This window comes from Ahaetulla prasina, chromosome 7 (genome assembly GCF_028640845.1).
Source record: "Ahaetulla prasina isolate Xishuangbanna chromosome 7, ASM2864084v1, whole genome shotgun sequence".
Classification (NCBI taxonomy): domain Eukaryota; kingdom Metazoa; phylum Chordata; class Lepidosauria; order Squamata; family Colubridae; genus Ahaetulla; species Ahaetulla prasina.
The window spans coordinates 66,958,600-66,985,452 of record NC_080545.1 but is presented as its reverse complement, the minus strand read 5'-3'; the positions used below and the strand labels follow the sequence as shown (position 1 = coordinate 66,985,452).

At 40.2% G+C, this 26,853-nt stretch overlaps 1 protein-coding gene across 1 annotated transcript in view; it reads left to right on the top strand.

The window, feature by feature from the left end:
- The window catches only part of CACNA1I (calcium voltage-gated channel subunit alpha1 I), a 381,909-nt gene that overhangs the window by 227,932 nt on the left and 127,124 nt on the right, over positions 1 to 26,853 (top strand). Inside the window, exon 4 of the mRNA XM_058190911.1 lies at positions 16,881 to 16,978. Coding sequence (XP_058046894.1) covers positions 16,881 to 16,978 — 98 coding nt within the window. The remainder of the gene's footprint in view (positions 1 to 16,880; positions 16,979 to 26,853) is intronic.

Genomic DNA, 26,853 nt, shown 5'->3' with positions numbered 1-26,853 from the left:
TCACTCAATTACCATAAATGTAAATAAGTTTTTTTTTAAGAGTTGCAGTCACTGTTCCCTCTAAACTGCGCGCGTGCGCAAATGCGCACTGCTGACACGGTCTCCGCGCACAGAAAATCTGTGCTGCGCAGCTAATCAACGCCTGTCAAATGACGTTGATTAGCTGCGCAGCACAGATTCGGCTAGCTAAAACTTTTAGCTAGAATGGCTAGCTAAAAGTTTTAGCTAGCCAAATCTGTGCTGCGCAGCTAATCAACGTAATTTGACAGGCGTTGATTAGCTGCGCAGCACAGATTCGGCTAGCTAAAACTTTTAGCTAGCCGATTCTAGCTAAAAGTTTTAGCTAGCCGAATCTGTGCTGCGCAGCTAATCAACGCCTGTCAAATTACGTTGATTAGCTGCCCAGCACAGATTCAGCTAGCTAAAACTTTTAGCTAGCCGATTCTAGCTAAAACTTTTAGCTAGCCGAATCTGTTTGATTCTTTTAATAAATCATGTGACTTGAATGGATGGATTTAATAAATGAATAATAATAAATAATAATAATAATAAATAAATAAATAAAATAAAAAATAATAATAAATAAATAAAATAAATGAATGAATGGATTTAATAAATCATGTGACTTGAATGGATGGATTTAATAAATGAATAATAATAATAATAAAAAATAATAAATAATAATAATAATAAATAAATAAAATAAATGAATGGATTTAATAAATCATGTGACTTGAATGGATGCGATGCTGGCATGACCCGCACGTCTGATGTTGCTCACAGTGGTCCAAGGGACCGCTCAGGGAGTTAGTGTGCTTGCTCAGACTCGTGAAAAATTAGAGGGAACATTGGTTGCAGTGTGGCAGAGAAAAAAGGAGGCAGCAGAGGGAAAAAAAGAAATCATAACACTTCAGCAAGTAATACTTTTTTTTTTTTTATTAAAAAAGTTTTACAACAATTAAATTTTTCCCCCTCCCCCCCTCCCTCCTAAACCCCCCTCCCCCCCCCGGACTTCCCGGAGCAAACACAAGGTATAGTTCCTTAAACAAAACAGTCATACATTAAACTTTTTAAAATCTAACACAATTATAATCTTTCTCTCTCACATAACCTGACTTCTTCCATTAAAATCAAAAATAACATCCTTCATTCAAAAGCAATCCGAAATTTCTTAATCCGATATCTATTTTGAATATAATCAATCCAGTTCTTCCATTCATTTAAATATTTTTCTTGAGTACTGTCTTTCAAGAAGGCTGAGATTTTAGCCATCTCAGCCAAATTGGAAACTTTCAATATCCATTCTTCTATTGTGGGTAATTCTTTTTTCTTCCAATATTGTCCAATCAACAGTCGTGCTGCTGTTATTAAGTTCAAAATCAACTTAGTCTCAATCACTGTACAGTCCGTTGTTATTCCCAAAAGGAAAAATTGCAGTAGAAACTTTATCTTCTTCTTCAGAACATTCTGCATAATCCACCAGATTCTTATCCAGAAAGACTTAATTTTCTTACAAGTCCACCATACATGAAAATATGTAGCATCATCACAATTACATCTCCAACATTTCGCTTGCATATCTGGATACATACATGATAATTTCTTAGGATCTAAATGCCATCTATAAAACATCTTATAAAAATTTTCCTTAAATTCTGCGCTATGTAAATTTAACATTTCTAACCCAAATTTTTCCCATGTTTCCAACATTATTGGTTCTTGAATATTCTGTGCCCATTTTATCATACAATCCTTTATTAAATCTCTTTCAGAATCTATTTCTATCAACACAGTATACAATCTCTTTATATGCCCCTGAGTTTGATTTCTAATTTGTTTAACCAGATTTTCTTCATTTTGAATGATACCAATTTTCTGATCTTCTTTCCATCTAGCCTTTAACTGTCCATATTGAAACCAAGTATAATTCCTCCCTTCTTCTTTTAATGTATCCAAAGATTTTAGTTGTAAATTTCCTCTCATTGTATAAAAGATCTTTATAAGTAATCATTTCTTGTTCCTGTTCTATATTTATATTCTCTACTGCGTGCCGAGGACAAACCCATATAGGAATTTTATAATTTAACTTATAATAATATTTTTTCCAGACACGCAGAAGAGAAATTCTCAACACATGATTCTTAAAAGCTTTATCTACTTTCTTATCATACAATAAATATGCATGCCAACCATATAATAAATCATAACCTTCTATATTCAAAATCCTTTCCTCCGTCAAATTAAACCAATCACTTATTACCGAAAGAACAACTGCTTCATAATACAGTTTTAAATTAGGCATTTTAATCCTCCTCTTTCCGGTGTATCTTGCAGTATTTTCATTTTGACTCTCGCTTTTTCCCCTTCCCATATAAATTTATTAATTCCAATCTGCCATTCATCCAAATTTTTATCTTTCTTAATTATTGGTATCATCTGAAACAAGAACAAGAATTTAGGCAGAACATTCATTTTTATAGCTGCTATTCTCCCTAACAAAGATAATTGTAATTTTTCCCAAGTATTCATTTCCTTCTGAATTTTTTTCCATAACACATCATAATTATTCTTATACAATTTTCCATTTGATGAAGTAAGAAAGACTCCTAAATATTTAACCTTTTTTACAATTTCAAATCCTGTTATTTCCTCTAGTTTTTCTTTCTGGTTCTTAATCATATTTTTGGTTAACACTTTTGTTTTATTTTGATTCACTTTAAACCCTGAGACCCTTCCATATTGATTAATTACTTCCAACAAATATACACTCGAATTTATAGGCTGAGTCAACATAACAACCAAATCATCTGCAAATGCTCTAACTTTATATTCATATCTTCTAATTCTAATACCCTCTATCTCCCTTAACTCTCTTATCTTATCCAATAAAGGTTCCAAAGATAAAATAAACAATAAAGGTGATAAAGGACACCCCTGCCTTGTTCCTTTCGCAATTTTAAAACTATCTGTCAAACTACCATTAATTATTATCTGAGCTGTTTGCTCTCCATAAATTGCCCTAAGTATTCGTGTAAAACCATTTCCAAATTGCATTTTGTCTGATAATTTAAATAAAAATTCCCAATGCAAACGATCAAAAGCTTTCTCTGCATCCAAGAATATAAACGCTGCCGGAATCTGATTTTTCTTTTCCAAATATTCCAATAAATTCACTGTAATACTTTGTTGCCCTGGAAAATATGTCCCTGTAGCAAATGCTGTTGTGAAAGGTTGTGACAGCTGCTCTTTCTATTTTTTGGGCTGGGAACAGAATTGAATGGCAATTCACAGAGAGCGTCCTTTTGGTTAAATATGCTGCAGAACAAAGCGGAGGCCTAATGCTAGCGCTGAGTCAGCAACTAGAGCAACCTTTGATATTTAATAATGCATGGAGTGAATTAGGTGATGACAGCCCTCAAGGTCTAGGCCTTTTGTATGTAATTATGTATTGCTGAACTTACAGAATGTCTATTTTTGGAGAAAAGACAGGGCAGATTATAATTAAGGATTTATATAGCAAATCTGATCTGCAAATATGTGTGATCGTACCAGTGGTGGTATCGACTTACCTTCACTACCAGTTCGCAAATGTGAGTGCACACATGCTCACTTCACTTGCGCACAACACCTTTATGCATGTGCAGAGCATCAAAAATGGACGTGATGACATCCGGGTGGGTGGGCGGAGCCTCCCGCAGCTGCCACAACCGGTGCTCCCGAACCGGATAGAACCGGCTGAATAGTACCCACCTTTGCACCAGTCCTGTGAAATTAGTTATGTCTGCTGTAGAAGTGGAACTGAAACTGAACAAGGGATAACCTGTTTTTGTCCAAGTGAAAACATGATTTGTCTTTCCTGGAATCAATCATATTACTTGTGGAAATATATTCCATGGTTCATATTACATCTGTTTTTGTGTGTCAGAGCTTGTCTGATCAAGAATTTGCAACAGATACCAGTAGTTGATTTGATTAGGAACGCTAGAAGAGCTAAACAAAACAAGATACAAAAGCATGTCATAGAACTTTCAAAACACAGATTAATACAGAATCTAGTCAAGTGAGTACACAGAGAAAGAGCTGTATGAAAGTTGAGTACACAGGGAAATTGCTGGAATTCTTCCCTCCATTTCTTGTTATGATGGATTCCTCTGTACCAATATTTTTTTAGTATCTTCTGATCTGAAGGTACAGATAGACTTTTTATTTCCAGTGGTTCTGGTTAATGTAGGGCCAATGGTCATACTGGTCAGGGTAATAAAAATAGTCCTTCGCTTATGACGCTTATGAAGAACCTTTCGCCGCGAGCTTAAGACACATCTATTTATCTGCGCAGGACTGGACTAGAATTTTAAATTTTAAATTTGGTTTTAACGGGGTTTTATTATCTTATTGTAGTTTTAAAATTCGGCCTTATTTAATAAGTTTTTTAAATTGGTGTTTATTTTGTATTTATATGTATGTTTTATTAGGCTGTAAACCGCCCTGAGTCCCTTGGGAGATAGGGCGGTATAAAAATGCGATTAAATAAATAAATAAATAAATAAATAAATAAATGACCATAACTCAGCCCAGAATTATAAGTGTAGGTCATGGCAATCATTAAGCAGGCCACCACATGACCGCACTGATTATGATACCTTAATCAATAGTCATTAAGTGAATGCCATGGTCATGAAATGAACCCATTTTAGCCAGTGGGTGTTTTTTGTTGGTAACTGGAAGTAAACACTAGTTTCCAGCCAAAACATCCATACAACAGGATGGTTGTCAAGCACCCAAAATGTGATCACATGACTGTGTGGTATTTCTGGAGAGATCTGTCATAACTTCGAATGCTTGCTAAGGAATAGGTTACCTCTATGCAAAATAAAAGAGGTAAGATCTCTGCTACTGATGGGACCAACACTTTCAATTTTTTTTTCTTTGAATTTTGAAGCAGTCCTAAAGTATGTCCCTCTTAGGAAAAGAACTCAGCCAGTTATGAAAACTGTTAAAATCTGGCCAGAGGGTGCTCTCAATCAGTTGCAGGATTGTTTTGAAACCACTGAGTGGAGCATATTTGAACACCTAGAACTGCACAAATACACCAATATCATACTCTCATATATCAAAGTGTGCACAGATAACGTAACTGTGGGCAAGTGCATCAGAATCTATAACCCTGGACGTCTGCAGAGGTATGGATACTTCTGAGAGTCCAGAATTCCACCTTTAAGGCAGGGGATAGAGAAAAATACAATGAGGCCAGGGCAAACCTACAAAGAGGCATTAAGATGGCAAAACAGAAATATAAACAAAAAGTGGGACCATCTAGCAGACAACAACCCAAAGCAAGTGTGGCAGGGACTGCAGCACTTCACCAATTACAAGGGCAATACGATGAAGGCAGTCGACCCTGATGCCTCATTGGTAGAGGAGTTGAACACCTTCTTCTCCCGCTACAAGATGAAAAGACCTGACCCTGTAGCCCCAGTCCACCGGCCCTCCAACTCCCAGCCACTCACCTTGTACAAACACCAAGTGAGAGCTGTACTGCACCAAGACAAATTCCTTGTGTGTCCAATCACACTTGGCCAATAAAAATTCTATTCTATTCTATTCTATTCTATTCTATTCTATTCTATTCTATTCTATTCTATTCTATTCTATTCTATTCTATTCTATTCTATTCTATTCTACTGAAGGCTGTACGCTCTCGTAAAGCTGAAGGTCCAGATGGGGTGCTGGAGACAGTGGTAAAAACTTGTGTCAATCAATTAGCAGAGGTCCTGACAAGGATCTTTAACATCTCCTTGCAAACGGCCAATGTTCCATCATGCTTGAAAGCAGCCACTATTATTCCAGTCCCAAAGGAACAGTAATTAACAGCCTGAACGACTACAGTCCTATTGCACTAACATCTGTAGTGATGAAGTGCTTTGAGGGACTGGTTCTTCAACACCTTAGGTCATGCCTCCCACCAAATTTCAACCAATACCAGTTTGCCTACATGGGGAATAGGTCAACAGGTGATGCCATAGCTACTGCCCTACATTCTGTAGTGAGTCATCTAGAGAAACCTGGGAACTACGTCAGAATACTTTTCATAGATTACAGCTTGGCCTTTAACACCATCCTCTATGAGCATCCTCATTGAAAAGATGACTGACTTGAATTTTCCTTCTCTCACCTGTGATTGGATTAAGTACTTTCTGACAGACCAGCCACAAACATTGAGGGCTGGGCTTTTCATATCCTCCTCCTGAAGCTCAGCACTGGCTCTCCTCCGGGCTGTGTGCTCAGTCCCTATCTGTACACATTATATATATACGATTGTGTATCTTCTGACCCATCCAATGTGATTATCAAGTTTGCAGATGATACCACCGTATTGGACCTTATTACAGGAGGTGATGAATTAACATACAGGGAAGAGGTCCAGAAGTTATCCACATGGTGCTCAGGAAACAACTTGCACCTAAACATCAGCAAGACCAAAGAGATGATGCTAGATTTCCAGAAGAAGAGAGAGAAACCCACTTTACATCAACGGGGGCTGTGTGGAGAGGGTCTCCTCTTTCAAATTCCTGGGAGTCAATCTTAGTGAAGATCTCACCTGAAAAAATAATATGATCCAGGTGGTTAGGAAGCCTAAACTCCATTTCCTTAGGATCTTGCGGTAAAACAAGGTGGAACAATGACTGATGATCTCTTTCTACCAGTCTACGATAGAAAGTGTCCTCACATATTGTGTTATGGTATGGTATGCTGGCTTGAGAGCCGTGGATAGAAAGACATTACAAAGAGTGATGAGTACAGCACAAAATATCATGACTTCACTACATGAACTTGCTAGGACTCGATGTCTTAGCAAGGTGAGGAAAATCCTTAGGGATGACTTACACCTTGGTCAGAACTTCTCTACTCTCCTACCATCAGGCAGGAGATATAGAAGCATAGCCAGCTGAACAAACAGGCTTAAAATAGCTTCTGTCTGTGAGCTGTCAGACTTCTGAATGCAACATAACACCATAACTATTTAGTATGATACACTTGCAGGGCCAACACAATGTGTAACATGTCTACACTGGTGCAATATAATATAATGTAATGTAATGCACATATATGTATATAGGATTGTCTGTTTGTTAGTATGATCTATTGGGTTAGGGATTTTTCTTTCTTTCTTTCATTTATGAGTTATTGAGATGTATTTTGTGTTGGGGGGAGCTGCACTAAGGGAGGCTCATCCAATCTCATTGTACACATGTGCATTGACAATAAAAGTTTTAACTGAATTGGAGAACTTTGTTTTTTTTAAATTGTATATTTTTGTGCATGCAGTTTTCTAGATGATTTTGGCATAGACAGATTTACAGATTTTACAGATTTATAGATTTTATAGATTAACAGAGGCTCTCTGTGGCAGCCCCGCAAATATTGGAACACTGCTATCATTTCTCCCATGATCCTTCTCTTCACTAGACTAACCATCCCCAGCTCCTGTAACCATTCTTCCTGTGTTTTAGTCTCCAGTCCCCTAATCATCTTGGTTGCTTTTCTCTGTGCTTTTTCTAGAGTCTCAACATCTTTTTTGTGGTATGGTGACCCAAACTGGATGCAGTATTTTAGGTGTGGTCTTACTAAGGCTTTATAGAGTGGTTTTAGTACCTCACTTGATCTTTGTTGTATCCCTCTGCATGCCTAATGCAATTTAGGATTGGCTTTGGCTAGACAAATAGAAAAAGGGCTGTTATACAAAGGGAAATATATCTAACTTTCCTCTATATTGGCAATCAGGAATCCTCTTTACTATGCAGAATGGTAGTTTTATGTTAAGCGTTCAGTAAATGCCAATGTATCAAGAATCAATTTTCAGCAAATGAACCAGCAAACATGTGGAAAACTCTTAAAAATATCACCGGCTATGGCAAACCTCCTTCCCAGGCTGAAGGTAATCAACAACTGGCAGATGACCTGAATGAGTTTTACTGCAGGTTTGAAAGGAAACTACAGCCACCTATCTCCACAACCCCCATCTCAGACACATCAACAACAGCCAAGCCTCCTACAACTGACCCCATTTCATTGGGTTCACAACCCCTAGTGATCACAGAAAAGGAAGTGCAGGACCTATTTCACAGACAAAAGCCAGGAAAAGCTCCAGGCCCAGACAAGATAACTCCTTCTTGCTTAAAAGTCTGTGCTGACCAATTGGCCCCCATCTTCACTCATATTTTCAATAAATCACTAGAGATGTGCTATGTTCCTTCTTGCTTCAAACGCTCTACCATCATCCCAGTGCCGAAGAAGCCCACCATCAAGGAACTGAATGACTACAGACCAGTTGCTCTAACATCTGTAGTCATGAAAACCTTTGTAAGGCTAGTGCTTTCCTACCTGAAAACCATCACGAATCCGCTCTTAGACCCCTTGCAATTTGCATACCGAGCAAATAGATCAACAGATGATGCTGTTAATATGGCTCTGCACTACATCCTACAACATCTTGAGTCTCCAAAGACCTATGCAAGGGTCCTTTTTGTAGACTTTAGTTCAGCATTCAATACCATCATTCCAGACATTCTTCTAACTAAGCTAAACCAGCTACAGGTACCGGAACAGACTTGTAAGTGGATCACAAGCTTCCTAACAAACAGGAAGCAGCAGGTGAAGCTAAGCAAGATCACATCAAATACCTGTACAATTAGCACAGGGGCCCCCCAAGGCTGTGTGCTCTCCCCACTTCTCTTCTCTCTGTATACCAATGACTGCATCTCCAATGATCCATTTGTTAAGCTACTGAAGTTCGCAGATGACACAACAGTGATTGGTCTCATTCGAGACAATGACGAATCTGCATATAGACAAGAGGTCGAACGACTAGCCTTGTGGTGCAACCAAAACAATCTGGAACTGAACACACTCAAAACCGTAGAAATGGTGGTAGACTTTAGGAAAAACCCTTCCATACTTCCACCTCTCACAATACTTGACATCACAGTATCAACAGTAGAAACCTTCAAATTTCTGGGTTCTATCATATTACAAGATCTCAAATGGACAGCTAACATCAAAAACATCATTAAAAAAGGACAACAAAGAATGTTCTTTCTGCGCCAACTCAGTAAGCTCAAACTGCCCAAGGAGCTGCTGATCCAATTCTACAGAGGAATTATTGAGTCTGTCATTTGCACCTCTATAACTGTCTGGTTCGGTTCTGCAACCCAACAAGAAAAACACAGACTTCAGAGGATAATTAGAACTGCAGAAAAAATAATTGCTACCAACTTGCCTTCCATTGAGGACCTGTATACTGCACGAATCAAGAAGAGGGCCGTGAAAATATTTGCAGATCCCTCGCATCCTGGACATAAACTGTTTCAACTCCTACCCTCAAAACGACGCTATAGAGCACTGCACACCAGAACAACTAGACACAAGAACAGTTTTTTCCCGATGGCCATCACTCTGCTAAACAAATAATTCCCTCAACACTGTCAGACTATTTACTGAATCTGCACTACTATTAATCGTTTCATAGTTCCCATCACCAATCTCTTTCCACTTATGACTGTATGACTATAACTTGTTGCTGGCAATCCTTATGATTTATATTGATATATTGATCATCAATTGTGTTGTAAATGTTGTACCTTGATGAACGTATCTTTTCTTTTATGTACACTGAGAGCATATGCACCAAGACAAATTCCTTGTGTGTCCAATCACACTTGGCCAATAAAATTCTATTCTATTCTATTCTATTCTATGTAGGCGGTAACCTCTTTTAACATTTGTTTAACAACTAAATCATCATTTATATATGACATTCAGCATGGTTTGAACTGATGGTAGTAGGGTTGTGCAGCGCTTAGATTTGAGGGCACAGAAGTGCTTAGGGACAACCATCCTCTTAGAGCAGATGCATTTTTTCCTGGGATTGCAGCATGACTCAACTCCACCTCCAATTGTAGATGCCCAAGCATGTGCTCATTTCATGCAAGAGTAGTTGCAAGTTAGCCCATGCTTTTGCTTGTAATGATGTCAGATATAGGCCAAGATAAATTCTGAGTATTTTTGCAAAGCATTTGCAAAACAGCATAAGCAGTTTAATCAAGGAACCGACTGAACATAATCTTGACACTGTCCTTGAGGTATGGCAGCACAGTGGGCTGAACCAGAATTGATGCAATGTTGTAGTGGTGAAATCATACCTGATGATGAAAATAGCTTCTAGGTGCTGATGAGTCCTGTAGAATAGAATAGAATAGAATAGAATAGAATAGAATAGAATAGAATAGAATAGAATAGAATAGAATAGAATTTTTTATTGGCCAAGTGTGATTGGACACACAAGGAATTTGTCTATGGTTTCAGTGTACATAAAAGAAAAGATACGTTCATCAAGGTACAACATTTACAACACAAATGATGGTCAATATATCAATATAAATCATAAGGATTGCCAGCAACAAAGTTACAGTCATACAGTCATAAGTGGAAAGAGATTGGTGATGGGAACGATGAGAAGATTAATAGTAGTGCAGATTTAGTAAATAGTTTGACAGTGTTGAGGGAATTATTTGTTTAATGAAGGCCAGAGTGATGGCCTTCGGGAAAAAACTGTTCTTGTGTCTAGTTGTTCTGGTGTGCAGTGCTCTATAGCGTCGTTTTGAGGGTAGGAGTTGAAACAGTTTATGTCCTGGATGTGAGGGATCTGTAAATATTTTCACGGCCCTCTTCTTGATTCGTGCAGTATACAAGTCCTCAATGGAAGGCAGGTTGGTAGCAATTATTTTTTCTGCAGTTCTAATTATGGGTTATAATTATAAGTAGTTATGGGGCAAAAGAGAACACTGCCTGCAATAAGACAGCCGGACCCATGGCAGCTACTCATATATTCCTGCATTCATCCATTCCAGACTGAGATATCCAGATTTCACCCCAGGCTTAGCAATAAATCTTAACTTTCCATCGCTTCATCCAGTATTCAAGAAATGTGCTTGCAGCAGAAACTTCAGAGACATGACTTAGCTAAATAATTGGCTTTACTGCAGACAAGATAAAAGCTCTGAACATGCAGAACACAAAAATCACTCTGTATATATATATCTATATCTGTTCCAGGGTTTAAATTGCAGGCCTTTTCCTCCTACGTTGGCTTCTTTTCCTAGCCTTGAGACATCTACTCAATGTTTATGTAACTGTTTTTTCAGGTCAGAGCACTGCTACTTCCTGCCTCACCAGCTTCAGCCATTGCACAGATGGGGCATCTGTCAACACAGATGAGAAGCCTTCTATCCCTTTGCTGAAGTCCTAGAGTGGTCATTCTAGGAAAAGGATACTTTTGTGGATGATTAAAGATAGTCCCAAGTTGAAACATGCAAAACCAAGGAAATATATGTAGTTTAAAAGCAAACAGAAGCCATCCAGAGTTGTTGAGTCTGATACCCTCAGAGTTTAAACAAATAAATCAATTTATTTTTTCAGAAGCTCAGAACAAAACCAGCAGTTCTTTTATCCAATTTCAGGTGGTAGTGATCCAATTATTATTATGTGTGTGTGTGCGTGTGTGTGTGCATGTGTTATAATTATATATATATAATATGAAAGAAGGCATTGTACATGACACCATAATAGAGATGTATTTTTTTAAAAAAATTGGGGATTTTTTCCTTCTTCTTTTTGTAAATCTTATATTGTTTTGATATAATGATATTTGTACTGTATGAATTGAAATTAATCACGTTCTATTATTTCAATAACTATTGAAAATACAGAGAAACATTTTATCAATATTAATTTAATAAAAAGAAAAACAAAGAATTAAAAAACAAAAATAAATAAAAAGGAAAAAAATAGGAAGTATTGAGATTCTAACTTTCTCACTTTTTGTACACTGCTGATTTGCAATATTATAGATATTTAAGCTCCCTTAGAAGAAAGACTGCGATTATATTCGCCATGCTGTATGATGTACGCATGGGAAGCACTCTTGCTTAAATTTGCTTAAAGTTATATTTATTAAGTTATTGATCTGCACAAAGTATTTATAGGCAATTCAAACAATTCATAAATGCCTTTAACTAATGAAATATTTGGTACCAATAATACATTGTTAATATAAAATAATGCAAATTAAAAAGAACCTAGTGTTCTGTCTCCTTCCCCACTTCGGAGCAACAAGCTAGCCTTCAGCCAGTGGATTCACAGCTCTTATCAGTCCTGGCAGAGAAATCTCAACTGCCTGCCAAAGTTCAAACAAATGACTCACAGAGTAAGACTTTCAGCTCTCTTTGAAACAGTTCAGCTAATTTTTGCTTCCCGTGAAATGAGAGCAGTCCCAAAGCTCCTTATATATCCTGTGGGGTGGGGCTCCTGCCCCACCCTTCCCTTTGATGACGCTGCCTCTCTAATCTTCTGAAGTGTGGGTCGATCCAAGCTTGATTATTATTATTGTCAGCTGGTTCTGAAGGCGTAGCCGGGGGAAGGGAGGAATAGGGATGACGGCTTCATTAGGTCCTCCGACTGGTCTGATTCTGGCTCCTGGAGCCGGGCCAAAGGAATCGGTGCTCCCGAGGTAAACCTTACCGGCCCTTCCCCCTCACTCTCGGAGTCACTTTCGGGCATGGGGCCAGGTTCGGGGGCTGGAGTCACAACACCTAGTTTATATTTCAACAAATCTATCTCCAATTCTTTTTATATTCACGATTTCAAACTATCTACTTCCCCTCCCCAGCAGTACAAAGGGTTCTGCTGCATGTTAAAATAACCCCTAATTATGGATATCAATTCTTAAATTTCTGGACAAAAAGAATAAGAAAATGTGTTGTGGGCAGAAGCAAGTTCCCCCCAGTAGCAAGGACTGATTTCTTAAGTACTTCTATGAATGGACTTATTCTACCAGTTAAATTGAACATTTAAAATCTATTGCAATGTGCTGGTGATCAAAGAAAACTCTCACTGACAAAACGTTTATTTTTGAAAGATCATCTTGAATGCATTCCCTGACTGGAGGGATGAACATAAATTGTTTATGACAATGTCATCAGACCTGAACTTTCTTCCCAAGGGAGACTGCTCTGAATTTTAATATGACTCATGAATTAACTGATTAATTATACCACTTAATTTTATCAGCTCTAGTTTCTTTGCTCTTGAAGTTCAGGAGCAGGACTCATGAGAATTGGATTTTGATTTGATTTTCTAGCTTGGTACCCTCTGGTTACATCAGATGGTCTACAATACCAAATTTAAAAATAAAAGCATGTATGGAGGATGCTAGGTTGAGGAAAACTACTTTTTTTTTTGCCTTCTTTCTTCCTCCACTGACAAGAGATTAGTAATAGCAAGTATGCATGTCCTTGAGAGAAATTTATCAGCACATACAGAAGTCTGATCAGATCAAGCCAATGGTGCATCTTCTTTCTTGGATGCATCCAGGTCAGGGATGGCAGGAGTTCTTTTTACAGTTGTCTTCTAGCACTGAGTATTCAATGCTATGTTGTCTCTATGTATTTAGATTATTTTGTGAGTTGGTTGCTTATACTAATTCAAGAAGTTCCTGTCTAATTGTCTCATAAAGCTTAAACCTATTCTTCTCTTTGAATCTTGCAAAGTTAGAGACCTGGCTTACACAAGCTAGGTTATGCTATGGATCTCCTGAGAAGGTTGCACTGAGTTACAGTTTTTTCTACTGGAAGGCAGGTATCAGACAGAATAAACTGTGACTGAGTTCCTACACTGCATTAAGCCATCGTTTGCCTAATTAAACCATTATATTGAAGCTGAAATTCACTTAAACCATAAGCAAGCAAACCAGGGGTGGAGTGCTTCTGGTTCAGACCAGTTCGGCCGATCTGGTAGTGATGACGGCTGGTTATTTGGAGAACTGGTAGCAATCATCTCTGGTGGCCCTGCCCCCGTCCGTCCGGTTGCCCGCTCAACAGGCGTGCTGGGGCCGCCTTGCCCGCTGCCTCTGTGCACTGCACTTGGAAGGGGCCGCCGCTGCTCTCGTCACTGGTGGGGATGGAGCAGCCAGCCCAGCTTGGGCTTGGGCTAGCTGGCTGGAGCAGCGCTACAACTGAGACCCCCGGACTAACATTCATCAGCAAACACAACTTTAGTTGGGCCATTCAAGCCGCCACTGCAGGGCCAGCTGCCTAGCACAAAACCTCGTGGTTTTTCTCTTCCAAGTCCTCAGCGTCGTCCTACATGCTCAAGCAGTGGTGGGGTCCGCAGGAATCATTCCTGCTCCTGGGCCGGCTACTCCGTCCCCACTGACGGCTGGGCGATGCTGCACATGGAGCATTGAGTGGCTGTAGGCCACGTGGCTCTTTGCCGGTGGCCAGCCCGGTGAGGAAGTGCATGGCCTCAGCTTTGTGCTCAAGGAAGTGAGCAGGAGTGGCATGACAGTGGCTTCCCTGCTCAGCCCTGACAAGTATGCATCCATGGTGCCCACACCAGCATCCCGAGAGAAGCAGAGAAGATCACTGCTTACAAGCAGACAAGCAGAGGCAGCAAGTGTATGTGACGCCGTGGGAAAAATGAGAGTCGTCCCACAGAGCCTGCCACTGCTTGAGTGGGTGGGGGGATGAGGAGAACGGCAAAACTCAGGGAGTAGGTCAGGTGGAGCTGGCTGACGCAGGGCTGCTCAGAAGCCGTCCCCACCGCTGCCAGAAGTTTGGGTGTCTCAGCTTCAGATCACTCCCTCCCTCCCTCAAACACACACAGAAACAGAGGTTGGAGAGCTCTCTTGCTCGCTCACTCTCCAAGCGCCCCATGCACAGCCCATTTGAAGAAAGGGCACGCACGGCTGGGGGCGTTTGGCTGCAGGAGGAGGCCCGGGTGGAAGGTGGCTTTTTCTGCAGCATCTCCCTCTCCTCTTTGGATCACCCTGCAAGGGGAAGGCTCTGCCTTTGCAGAAAAAGGGTGGGCGGTTTGTACAGAGGATTGGCAGGAGGGATATGCAGCCCTCCGGGATGGAGAGCAGGGCAAGAGAAGGCTCTGAGATTTGCTTGGGCAGTCAAGCCAGAGGGAAACTCAAAGTGTTGGGAGCTTCAGAAAGGCAGAATGTGCTTCAGAATGTGCAGTTCCTGGCTCTAACAGTGAGTGACATGAGTGACGTCAAGCTGGCCATGCCCACCCGGTGATGTGACCACCAAGCCATGCCCCAAGCCATGCCCACAGAACCAGTAGCAAAAAAAAAATAATAGATTTCACCACTGAAGCAAACCTCGTTATAGCTCAGCATAATATCTGAATTCAGCCAGTATGTATGTAAGATCACTTATTTTAAAACTAAAATACTCTGCACTAATCTTAAGAAAGAAATGCTGGCTTCCAATATATATACCTTCTCACTGGCAACAGCAAAGAGGGTCAGAACAGGATCAATGGTGATTGCAGCTGGCAACCAAAGTTCTACTCTTTTTCTCTGTGCTTTAGCAATAGCATTTAGATTTATATACCGCTTCACAGTGCTTTCACAGCCCCCTCTAAGTGGTTTACAGGGTCAGCATATTTCCCCCAACAATCTGGGTTCTCATTTTACCCACCGTGGAAGAATGGAAGGCTGAGTCAACCTTGAGCCTGGTGAGATTTGAGCTGCCAAATTGCAGGCAGCTGGCAGTCAACAGAAGTAGCCTGCAGTACTGCATTCTAACCACTGCGCTATTGCAACTCTTCAGTCTCTTCTCCTTTCTTTTCCTCTCCTCTGATTTAATAGAACAGACTTGTAGAACAGACATAGAATGACTTCTATGAAGTCATATCCATAATTAGAAGAAACCAGTAAGATTTACTGGAATCTTCTAATCCTGATTAAAATCCTGGGTTAGATAGTACAAAGCAAAGAAGGCAATACACACACACACAAATATGTACCCCGTACTATCTCAAACAGGTCTGTTTCCTGTTAGAGATTCAACATTCTGATTTATATATCCCATTTTGTGTATTTATTTATAAATGTATATACAAATACAGATATTGTTTCTGAGGAGGCTCATAGTACAAAATTAACACATAAACACTATTAATTTTTAAAGTACTTGTGAATTATGGAGGTCCTGAAATTGTTCAGCAGGTGGATCTTCAGATTCTGCTGAACAAATTTAGGCATCCAGCCCAGCCAATATGATCAAGAATAAAATATGGTGGGAATAAATGGAAGAAATATTTCTGATCTCCTGCTACTTTTTAAGTTCTAAAGATTAAGGGGAGCATTTTTAACTGAACCTGACGATTTGGGGAAGCTGGTTTTTGTAAAGCTTATGGAATGCCCACATTCCATGGGCCGGTTTAGCTCTGCCTGGTAAGGCCTGTTATTAAGAACACAAAGCCTGCAATTACTGCAGGTTCGAGCCCGGCCCAAGGTTGACTCAGCCTTCCATCCTTTATAAGGTAGGTAAAATGAGGACCCAGATTGTTGGGGGGGCAATAAGTTGACTTTGTAAATATATACAAATAGAATGAGACTATTGCCCTATACATTGTAAGCCGCCCTGAGTCTTCGGAGAAGGGCGGGGTATAAATGTAAACAAAAAAAAAAAAACATTCAGATTTAAAGATTCCCAAAGGATTGAATCTATAGCCTGATGTTGTCATCATATCCTAAAGATGCAGCCTGAGATATACAGCACTGGATACTAGTCATTTGTTTAGTCTCTCCAGCCCCGGTGAAGTGACAGCCTATAATACGATTTGCAGAATGATGCTTCCCCCAATACTTTCCTACCATCAAATTCTCAGGATAGACTAAGGAAGAAGAAATGACATACTAAAGGTATTTGGTGCCGTTCTGTCAGCATGACCAGCTTTAATTCCTGTATCCTTCATTTACTCTATTGGTTTTAAACATATATAATAGTTTCAGTATCTTTCATCTTTTGCAGGATGGTGGAATATTCCCTGGATCTTCAAAATATTAACTTGTCTGCAATTCGCACTGTACGAGTTCTGAGGCCCCTCAAAGCCATTAATCGAGTGCCTAGTAAGTCTATCTGCCTCCTTCCTTTCTTGACGGGGATGGGAAAATGCACGTCCATGCCTTTTTCACGATAGGTTGGCACTATATGAGTGATTTATTATAGGGGTAATCCAGGGGCCACATGAATTCACCAGCATCCCTCTTGTGGTCTCCAGAGGGGAGGGGGGCAAACCCTTGGGTCCCATTTTGCATTTTGAAGAGTTTTTAAAGGCTTCAAAGGGTAAAATAAATGCCTTAAGCTTTGTACATATTTAATGCATTAATTTTACTTTTTAAAAGTTTAGCCCCCAGCCCTATCCACTTTGGGAAAGCTTCCCCAATATGACAGCTAAAGTCTGGTGCAGTCCTCAGGCCAACTGAAGTTTCATTTCCCTAATGCATCTGGTCCCTGCCAGCCATGGCTGGTTAAATGTGTCTCCATGAGAACAGACCAAACTCCCTTGGGAGACATTATAGTCTTTTCTAATAAAGCTTTTGACAGAAGCATTTCCAAAAATAAATCTCACGTTCAGGTCATTAAAAAGTGTGCCCTTTTAATACTAATTTCATAATAGTAAGAAGTTAAAAAAGAAGTTCTTTAAGTATTTGTATTGGGACAAGAGCTATTTTACTTGTCCTTAAATGATCTCCTCTTGGAAGTAGGGGATGAAGAGTTCAGTGGTAGATTACAGTACATCAGGTTTTTTTAAGAACAGTAAAAACTGAAAGCGGATCACCAGAACGAAACAACTGTGAAAAGATGAACTGAATTGGCAATAAAATGGTAAAATTAGGTTGGTTCATGAGTACAATCATAAATCCTCAGCTACATGTTGAAAGCTCTTGTGGTAATAAACCAGAAGAAGAAATTACAGTGAATAATTAGAGCTTGTCTTTTGTAAATGAGAAATGGTCTCTTTTCATCATACTTTGGCTTTCTTTTATTTTGTTTACATTAGGATATCAGGACCAATTTATTCCTTTAAATGGGATTTTGTTACAGCTAAGGGTTTAGATGTGGAATGTTGAGTTAATTTATTTAGAACTCTGAGCTTTTTGCTGATATTGTTACTTATTTGATTTGCCTATTCTTAAGAAATGTTTTAGAAAGCTTTAGAAAGTTGCCATTATTCTTCAAATAACACACCCATTCTCGCAAGACCTGGGGAAGATCTCAGAAGTTTTCTGAAGGCTTTCTGAACCATAGCAACAACAGGCTGCATGATTTAGTGACTGTACGGCACATGTGTCTGGAATTGAGATGGCAATAGGGAGTGTTGGGATTGCTAAAGACTCTGGTGATGTGATGTCTTGCTTTATGACCACATCATTTAGCAACAGACATTCTGGTCTCAATTGTGGTGGTAAGTTGAGGATTACCTCTATATTATATTGGTTTGGTTCTCTATAATATGTTTATAAATTCACATATAAATAGATCATGTAAAGATATTTGGGAAAGAAACATAACTCATATTTATTCTTGGCAGTTCAAGACTCTCCATTTGGAGAAATGTGGAATTAGCATTCAGTATGAATATGTAAATACATATTCAAACAAGATGCATGTCAGAGTGCATGCAAGTGAACTTCTCTAGGATTTGCATAATAGGGTATGATCTTCCAGTTCTTCTCCATAGCAGTTACTCAGCGCAATTTGTTTAGCAGGCAAACCCAGAAAAGGGTCTCCAAATTGGGCTGTGTGAGGAATGATTCTCAAGTACCACATCTTTAAGCTCTGAGGGGTTTTGAAGCTAAAATCATTGATTTAAATTTATCATAATAGCATTCACTGTAGAATTTATAGTAACTATTTTATGAAGTGCATGAAATGATCTGGAAAGTTGCTATCTGATTTTAGTAAAAACAAAATAGTTACAGCCTGATTTATTAAAGGATAAAAATATGGGCAACACACAATCCACTCAAAGTCATTTATCTTCTAACTGGCTGCTGTCTTTCAAGGACTTTATGAGGGAAGCGCTGCTTTTTGGGTAGTTTCTCATTCATTAAAGCTGTGGAGAGATGTTATCTTGACATTTTCCATTCAAAAAAAGTGATGTATATAAAAAAATACAGACAGAAAATGTTCCTGACAAATACCTCCTCCTCTTCCTCCTCCTCCTCCTCCTCCTCCTCTTCCTCCTCCATAGGATATAACAATATAAACTATTAATCAGTTACAGTATATCAATGCTGTATCTGCAAATGCATGCTAGATGTACTACTATGTTTTCATGTTGTATGAGTGTTTATATCTAGCTATATATATGTGTGTGCTTTCCTGTTGTACATGTGTACATATCCAGTATGTTCTTGTATAAATGAGAGTGGCATTAGTACAGTTAACTTCCTCAACCTGGTGGACTCCCAAGTATATTTAGCACCCAGATGTACAACTCCCAGAACTTCCAGATTTTGACCATATTAACTAGGAATTATGGGAATTGCAGAAAATGTATCTAGACAGCATTGTATTCAGTAAAGTTGAAAAAAGGCCCGTTTTCTGGGCCTTTTTTGGGGACCTTTTTTGGGATGTTTTCAGGCCATCGTTGGGCCCAAAAAATAGCCCTGAAAATGGTCAAAAACAGCCAAAAAACAGGCATGCGCACACCTGCCAGCTGGTCTTCAGGTGTCCAGCACTCTGGTGTGCGCACATTCACACATACTCCAGTTTGGGCACTCGGGGCCAAAAAGGTTCGCTATCACTCCCTATGCCATTTTGTAGTGTTCTCTCCACATTATGTACAGGCCAAGCAAAACAGATATATTTTTATTAAAATGATATGGAAGGAAGAATATGGGAGAAGTTTATAAAACAGAAAGTATTCTCTCTGCTCCTTTTAAGTACTGCCTTTCTTCACTGCACGGAATTTGTGCAGACTACACAGAACTAAAACTATTGCACAGTGGGGATTTTACTGTGTTACTTATCAATTGTGATCAAATAAAGATAGCCGTATTTGCATAACTATGCATTGCACAGACATTAGCAAGTTAATATTAACTATTATTTGCATATCATGCAGAAAAGCAGGAGATTTTTTTTTCCATGCTGAATGGCAAACTGCAGCCTTGCATTCTACACTTCATTAGTTTTTATTTGAAAAATAACTTTTTATCTTTGAAGAGATCAATTTTGCTCTAGATTTCTTTAATCCCATCTTTATTACTTTATATGAACTCAAGGTGGCAAAAAGCACAATACTTCTTCACCCTCTTGCGGAATGTGTTCAGAAAAATGGGAATACCAGGACATCGTATTTCCTCATGAGAAACTTATATGGGTAGTCCTTGACTTACGACCACAATTGAGCCCAAGATTTCTGTTGTTAAGTGAGACATTTGTTACTTGAGTTTTGCCCAGTTTTACAAACTTTCTTGTCTCAGTTGTTAAGTGAATCACTGCAGTTGATAAGATAGCAACCTGGTAGTTAAGTGAATTTCGCTTCCCCCATTAACTGTGCTTCTCAAAAGTGATCATATGACCTTAGGGCACAGCAATGATTATAAATATGCACCAATTGCCAAGCGCTTTAAGGATGTGCTTTAAGATTTTGGTTACCACCTTTAAAGCGCTCCATGGCTTAGGGCCCGGGTACTTACGGGACCGCCTGCTGTTACCTTATGTCTCCCACCGACCCGTACGCTCACACAGAGAGGGCCTTCTCAGGGTGCCCTCCGCCAAACAATGTCGGCTGGCGGCCCCCAGGGGTAGGGCCTTCTCTGTTGGAGCTCCTACGCTTTGGAACGAACTTCCCCCTGGTTTACGTCAAGTGCCTGATCTTCGGACTTTTCGCCGTGAGCTGAAAACGCACCTATTTATTCAAGCGGGACTGGCTTAAAAGTTTTATTAAATTTTTAACTGGGGCTATTTATGAATTTTAGGGTTTTAAATTGTTTTAAATTTCGGCCATTTCTGTAATATGCTCGGTTTTAGTTTTGTTTTAATGTGTATATTGTGGGTTTTTTACTATTTGGCTGAGTCCTTCGGGAGAAGGGCGGTATAAAAATCTAATAAAATAATAAATAATAAATAAATAATCTGAATGAGAATGCTGCAAAGGTCCTAACTCAATGGTGGGATTCAGCCAGTTCGCACCACTTCGGGAGAACCGGTTGTTAACTTTCTGAGCAGTTGTTAACTTTCTGAGCAGTTTGGTGAACTGGTTGTTGGGAGAAATCATTAAGGCAGAGAACCGGTTGTTAAATTATTTGAATCCCACCACTGTCCTAACTGTGAAAAAAGGTTACAAGTCACTTTTTTCAGTGCCACTGTAACTTTGAACAGTCATGAAATGAACCGTTGTAAGTTGAAATACACAGGCCAGAAAGCCACAGTCTGGACAGAACATGGTGGAACAGTGACTCCAGATTGACAAAGGAATGTCACAAGACTGCATTCTCACCTCTTATTTATTCAATCTACATGTGGAAAATATATAAAGGGAAGCTTGATTGAAAGATTTAAATTGGAGGAGGGCACATCACTAACCTGTACCATGCTGATAACATTACTTTAAAAGCCAACAATGCAAAAGTCCTGCAAGGTAGAACAACTAGCAATAAAGGTAGTAAAGTGATGGATTGTTTCTCCCTGTTAAAAACAATTGTCAACAAGGAGGAAGCAGTCAAGAAATGCATTGCAGGCCAGCATTCAGTACAGCAGCCATGAAGACCTTGGAAAAAATATTCCAATGCCGTGAAGTGTTTAAATCAGCATTGCGCAAGACCCGGTGTTCCCTGTGACATTGTATGGAAGCAGAGGTTGGACTTTGAAGAAGTAGGAAAGGAAGAGTATTGACCTTTTTGAACTTCAGTGTTGGAGAAGACTCCCGAAATCATTGTGAAAAGCCCCCCCCACCCCAAAAAAAACCCCGATGGATCATTGAACAAATCAACCCAAAGTTCTCACTCAAGACACAAATTTCCAGGCTCAAATTATGCTACTTTGGACACATGCAAGGACCCAGTTCTCTGAAAAAAGGCTCTAAGGCTGGGAAAGGTAGAAGGAAAGGAAAGAAGAGAATGACCAGCAGCAAGATAGAAGGACCCAGTTACAGAGATAATGAGTGCCCCATTGAGAGACATGATAGGTTAATGATAAATTATCTTGAAGAAAACTTGTGTGGTCACTAGGAGTCAAAAACCACTTGATGGCACATAATTAATTCCTGATGGAATGCCAGTATTAAGGTTGGCGAGGCAGGAATCATATTTTTCTAGAATATAAGAACAGAGGGCCTTCAATCTAGGAAAGGTTGTGATGAAAACATACCTCAACCACCCAAGGACACTAAATATCAATTAACTTACAAAATCATGGGAAAAAAACCTAGAGTTTAAATCAAGGCAAATAGATACAATTTTTTAGCTGAAATAGACAATTATGTCGGAAACTTAGTTTTTTTGTCACTGTGAGAGTGAGGTGGGCAGTACCTAAATTTGATAAACTTTATTCTTGTCTGCATTAATGCTTTTAACCAGGTAAGCTGTGTCTGGAGATCTTTTAATTTCTGGAAACCATGATTTATTACTCAGCCCAACTATGTAGACTGAAAATCAAAGGATTAAGAAAATTGTTTTAGAAATAATACAACAAACTGTTCTCTTACAGTTTTCACTGATACAATCAATTTTTGAAGAGTCCTCTGAAATAGAAGATTTTACAATAGTCTTATTTTATCTATGATAGCTATGGCTAGAATGGAAATAGTGAAAAAATATTTCTTCACTGCTTCCTTAGTTCAAATATTACCACCTGCCAAAGGACAACTGGAACAGTTCCAAAGGTTATGGATTATTGTGGATTTTCTGCTTTAGACTGCTGCATTATCTGTGGACTAGTTTATCCCTGATGTGGATCTTTGTTTGATTTCCAACTATTTGTCTGTATACCCCTCTCCTAGGTTCCATTTCTTTCTATGATATTCTAGCAATGCTCTAAACCTGCTAACTGTGATGTCTTTGAACTGTGTTTCCTATCTCCAAAAGCAGAAAAACTGACCATGTTGGGAAAGACAGAAGTCTTTCTATCTAGACCCATTCCAGTCCGGCTTCCGACCCGGATACAGCACGGAGACAGCTTTGGTCGCGTTGGTGGATGATCTCTGGAGGGCCAGAGACAGGGGTTATTCCTCTGCCCTGGTCCTATTATATCTCTAAGCGGCTTTTGATACCAACCATGGTATCTTGCTGCGCCAGTTGGGGGGATTGGGAGTGGGAGGCACCGTTTATCGGTGGTTCTCCTCCTATTTCTCTGACCGGTCGCAGACGGTGTTGACAGGGGGGCAGAGGTCGGCCGCGAGGCGCCTCACTTGTGGGGTGCCGCAGGGGTCGATTCTCTCGCCCCTCCTGTTCAACATCTATATGAAGCCGCTGGGTGAGATCATCAGTGGCTTTGGGGTGAGATACCAGCTGTACGCTGATGACACTCAGCTGTACTTCTCCACCCCGGGCCACCCCAACGAAGCTGTTGAAGTGCTGTCCTGATGTTTGGAAGCTGTACGGGTCTGGATGGGGAGGAACAGGCTCAAGCTCAATCCCTCCAAGACGGAGTGGCTGTGGATGCCGGCATCCCGATTCAGTCAGCTGCGGCTGCAGTTGGAGGCGAGTTATTGGCCCCAAAGGAAAGGGTGAACAACTTGGGTGTTCTCCTGGATGAACGGCTGTCATTTGAAGATCATTTGATGGCCGTCTCCAGGAGGGCTTTTCACCAGGTTCGCCTGGTTCGCCAGTTGCGCCCCTTCCTTGATCGGGATGCCTTGTGCACAGTCACTCATGCTCTTGTCACCTCTCGCTTGGATTATTGCAATGCTCTCTACATGGGGCTCACCTTGAGGTGCATCCGGAGGCTTCAGTTAGTCCAGAATGCAGCTGCGCGGGTGATAGAGGGAGCTCCACGTAGCTCCCATGTAACACCACTCCTGCGCAGACTGCACTGGCTGCCTGTGGTCTTTCGGGTGCACTTTAAGGTTCTGGTTACTACCTTTAAAGCGCTCCATGGCTTAGGGCCTGGGTACTTACGGGACCGCCTACTGTTACCTCATGCCTCCCACTGACCCGTACGCTCACACAGAGAGGGACTTCTCAGGGTGCCGTCCGCCAAACAATGTCGGCTGGCGGCCCCCAGGGGAAGATCCTTCTCTGTGGGGGCTCCTACCCTCTGGAACGAACTTCCCCCTGGTTTACGCCTAATATCTGACCTTCGGACCTTTCGCCGCAAATTGAAAACGCATTTATTTACTCGCGCGGGGCTGGCTTAAATTTTGTTGTATTTTAAAATTTATATTCCATATTTCTAAATTTTATATGAATTTTAATGGGTTTTTAGAATTTTAAATGTTTTAAAGTTTTCAGCCAATTGTGTAATAAGTTTTTTAATTTTGTTTTAATTGTATATTGTATTGTCTGTTTTTATTCTGGCTGTACACCACCCTGAGTCCTTCGGGAGAAGGGTGGTATAGAAATCTAATAAATAATAATAATAATAATAATAAAAAGTTGTATTTCAATGCATGAGAAAAGTTTTTCATCAGAACATAGAAACATAGAACATAGGAAAATAGGATTGGAAGGGGTCTTGGAGGTCTTCTAGTCCAACCCCTGCCCATGGCATGAGATCCTATATGATTCTGGACTGTCTTTGGGCTTCATGGGATGGATACACATGATCATAGAAAGGATAACAGAATAATAGAATTGGAACGGATGCCAGCAGTTTTCCACTCCAACCCCTACCCAAGCAGGAGACTTTATACCATTTCGACAAATGGCTGTCCAATCTCTTCTTAAAAACTTCCAATGGTGAAGCATCTACAACTTCTGGAGGCAAGTTGTTCCACTGGTTAATTGTTCTCACTGTCAGGAAATTTCTCCTTAATTCTAGGTTGAATCTCTCCTTGATTAGTTTCTAACCATTGCTTCTTGTCTTGCCTTTGGATGCTTTGGAGAATAGGTTCACTCCAGGGGTGAAATCCAGCAGGTTCTGACAGATTCTGGAGAACAGGTAGCGGAAATTTTGAGCAGTTCAGAGAACTGAAAAATATCACCTCTGGCTGGCCCCAGAGTGGGGTGGGAATGGAGATTTTGCAATATCCTTTTCCCAGGAGTGGGGAGGGATTTTGGGGATGGGGATTTGCAGTATCCTTCCCCTGCCATACCCACCAAGCCATGCTCACCAAGTCAAGCCATGCCCACCAAGCCATGCCCACAGAACCGGTAGTAAAAAAATTGGATTTCACCACTGGTTCACTCCCTCTTCTTTGTGGCAGCACCTCAAATATTGGAATACTGCTATCATGTCATCTCTAGTCTTCTTCTCACTAGACTAGACATACCCAATTCTGCAACTGTTCTTCTTATGTTTTAACCTCCAGCCCCTTAATCATCTTTATTGCTCTTCTCTGCACTCTTTCTAGATGAGTAGATCCACCATGAGCGAGCTTAGGCATTGCTCTAAAGCAGGGGTGTCAAACTCACATCATCACATCGTCATCATGTGATGTATCACAATATTTTCCCCTTTATTAAAATGGGGGTGAGCGTGGCCAGCACATGACACTTCTGGCTGTGGGCCATAATTTTTGAAACTGTTGTCAAAGCTGGTGGCAGACTCGGACGATGAGGAGGTTGGGGAGGAACTTGGGCCAGTCCTGGAGTCTGGGGAAGGCTCTGATGATTGCTCTGTGTTGGAAGCAGAGATAGAGCCAGTGCCGTCCAACATTTCCCAACTGCCTTCGGAGTCGAAGATAAGTGGGGAAGAAGAACAGCTGGGACCTGTTCCAGATGCACATATGCACAGAGCTGTCAGGAGAGGAGAACAATTGACAACACTTGGGAGGAAAGGCACACGTGGACGCTGAATGCCCCCCCCCCTGTCAGGGGAATAAATAGACACAAAAGGGGAGTGGTGGTTGCAGGAGACAACAGTTCGTATTTCTTTCGGAAGATTTGCTTATCGTGATTTGTGCCTCGCCTCAGAGACTGCTTGCCAGGAATTAATTTACAGCTTTATGTCTGGAAGCTGTCCGCCTGGCAATTATCCAAGGACTGATAAGGTCTGTTACTGCAGTTATCCCTTGGAAGAATTATTGCTTGGACTTTTTTGTGTGTGAATGCCATGAATTCACAGTACCTAAATAAAGAGGGGTTTTTTGAGACAAGGAGTCTGTTTCTTGGTTCTGCTAAGGCTGGGTCAGAACAGATACCCCCGCTCTATAGCAGGGGTCCCCAACCTTGGCAATTTTAAGCCTGGAGGACTTCAACTCCCAGAATACCCCAGCCAGAAAAGCTGGCTGGGGAATTCTGGGAGTTGAAGTCCACCAGGCTTAAAGTTGCCAAGGTTGGGGACCCCTGCTCTATAATATTGCTACCCCTTTCAGAATCAGAAATGTAAGTTCACTTATGATCTCTGTAAGACAATGTCAGATGTTTATTACCTTTCTTTTTGACAGCACTTTATGATTTATATGAGTTGTGCTGCTTTGGAGTGGCCTCACACATTCTTTTAAGCCCAAAATCTCACTCTTGGGAGTCTGTGCTGAAGAAATGCAACACTGGAAAAGTAATGTGCGTGTTTATTGGGGTGAGGAATTTAGACATGCTGAGTAAGTTTCCATGGTTAGTTTATCAAATTCATACACCTTGTCATAGTGAAGTTGACATTCAGAAGTTGATACGGACAGAATCATTTAAGTATCTAACAATTAATAGAGTACTGGTGACAAATCTAAAGTATTTTCAGCTCTGCAAAAGAACAGGCATTCACATTTTTATACTGACTCATAATGTTTAGATTAGATGTACAGTATATATTAATTTTATGAAAATTTTGTCTCAAAATGTCTCAAAGGTTCCTAAAATTGGTCATGTTTCAGCCTGGACCAGGAAATCATTTT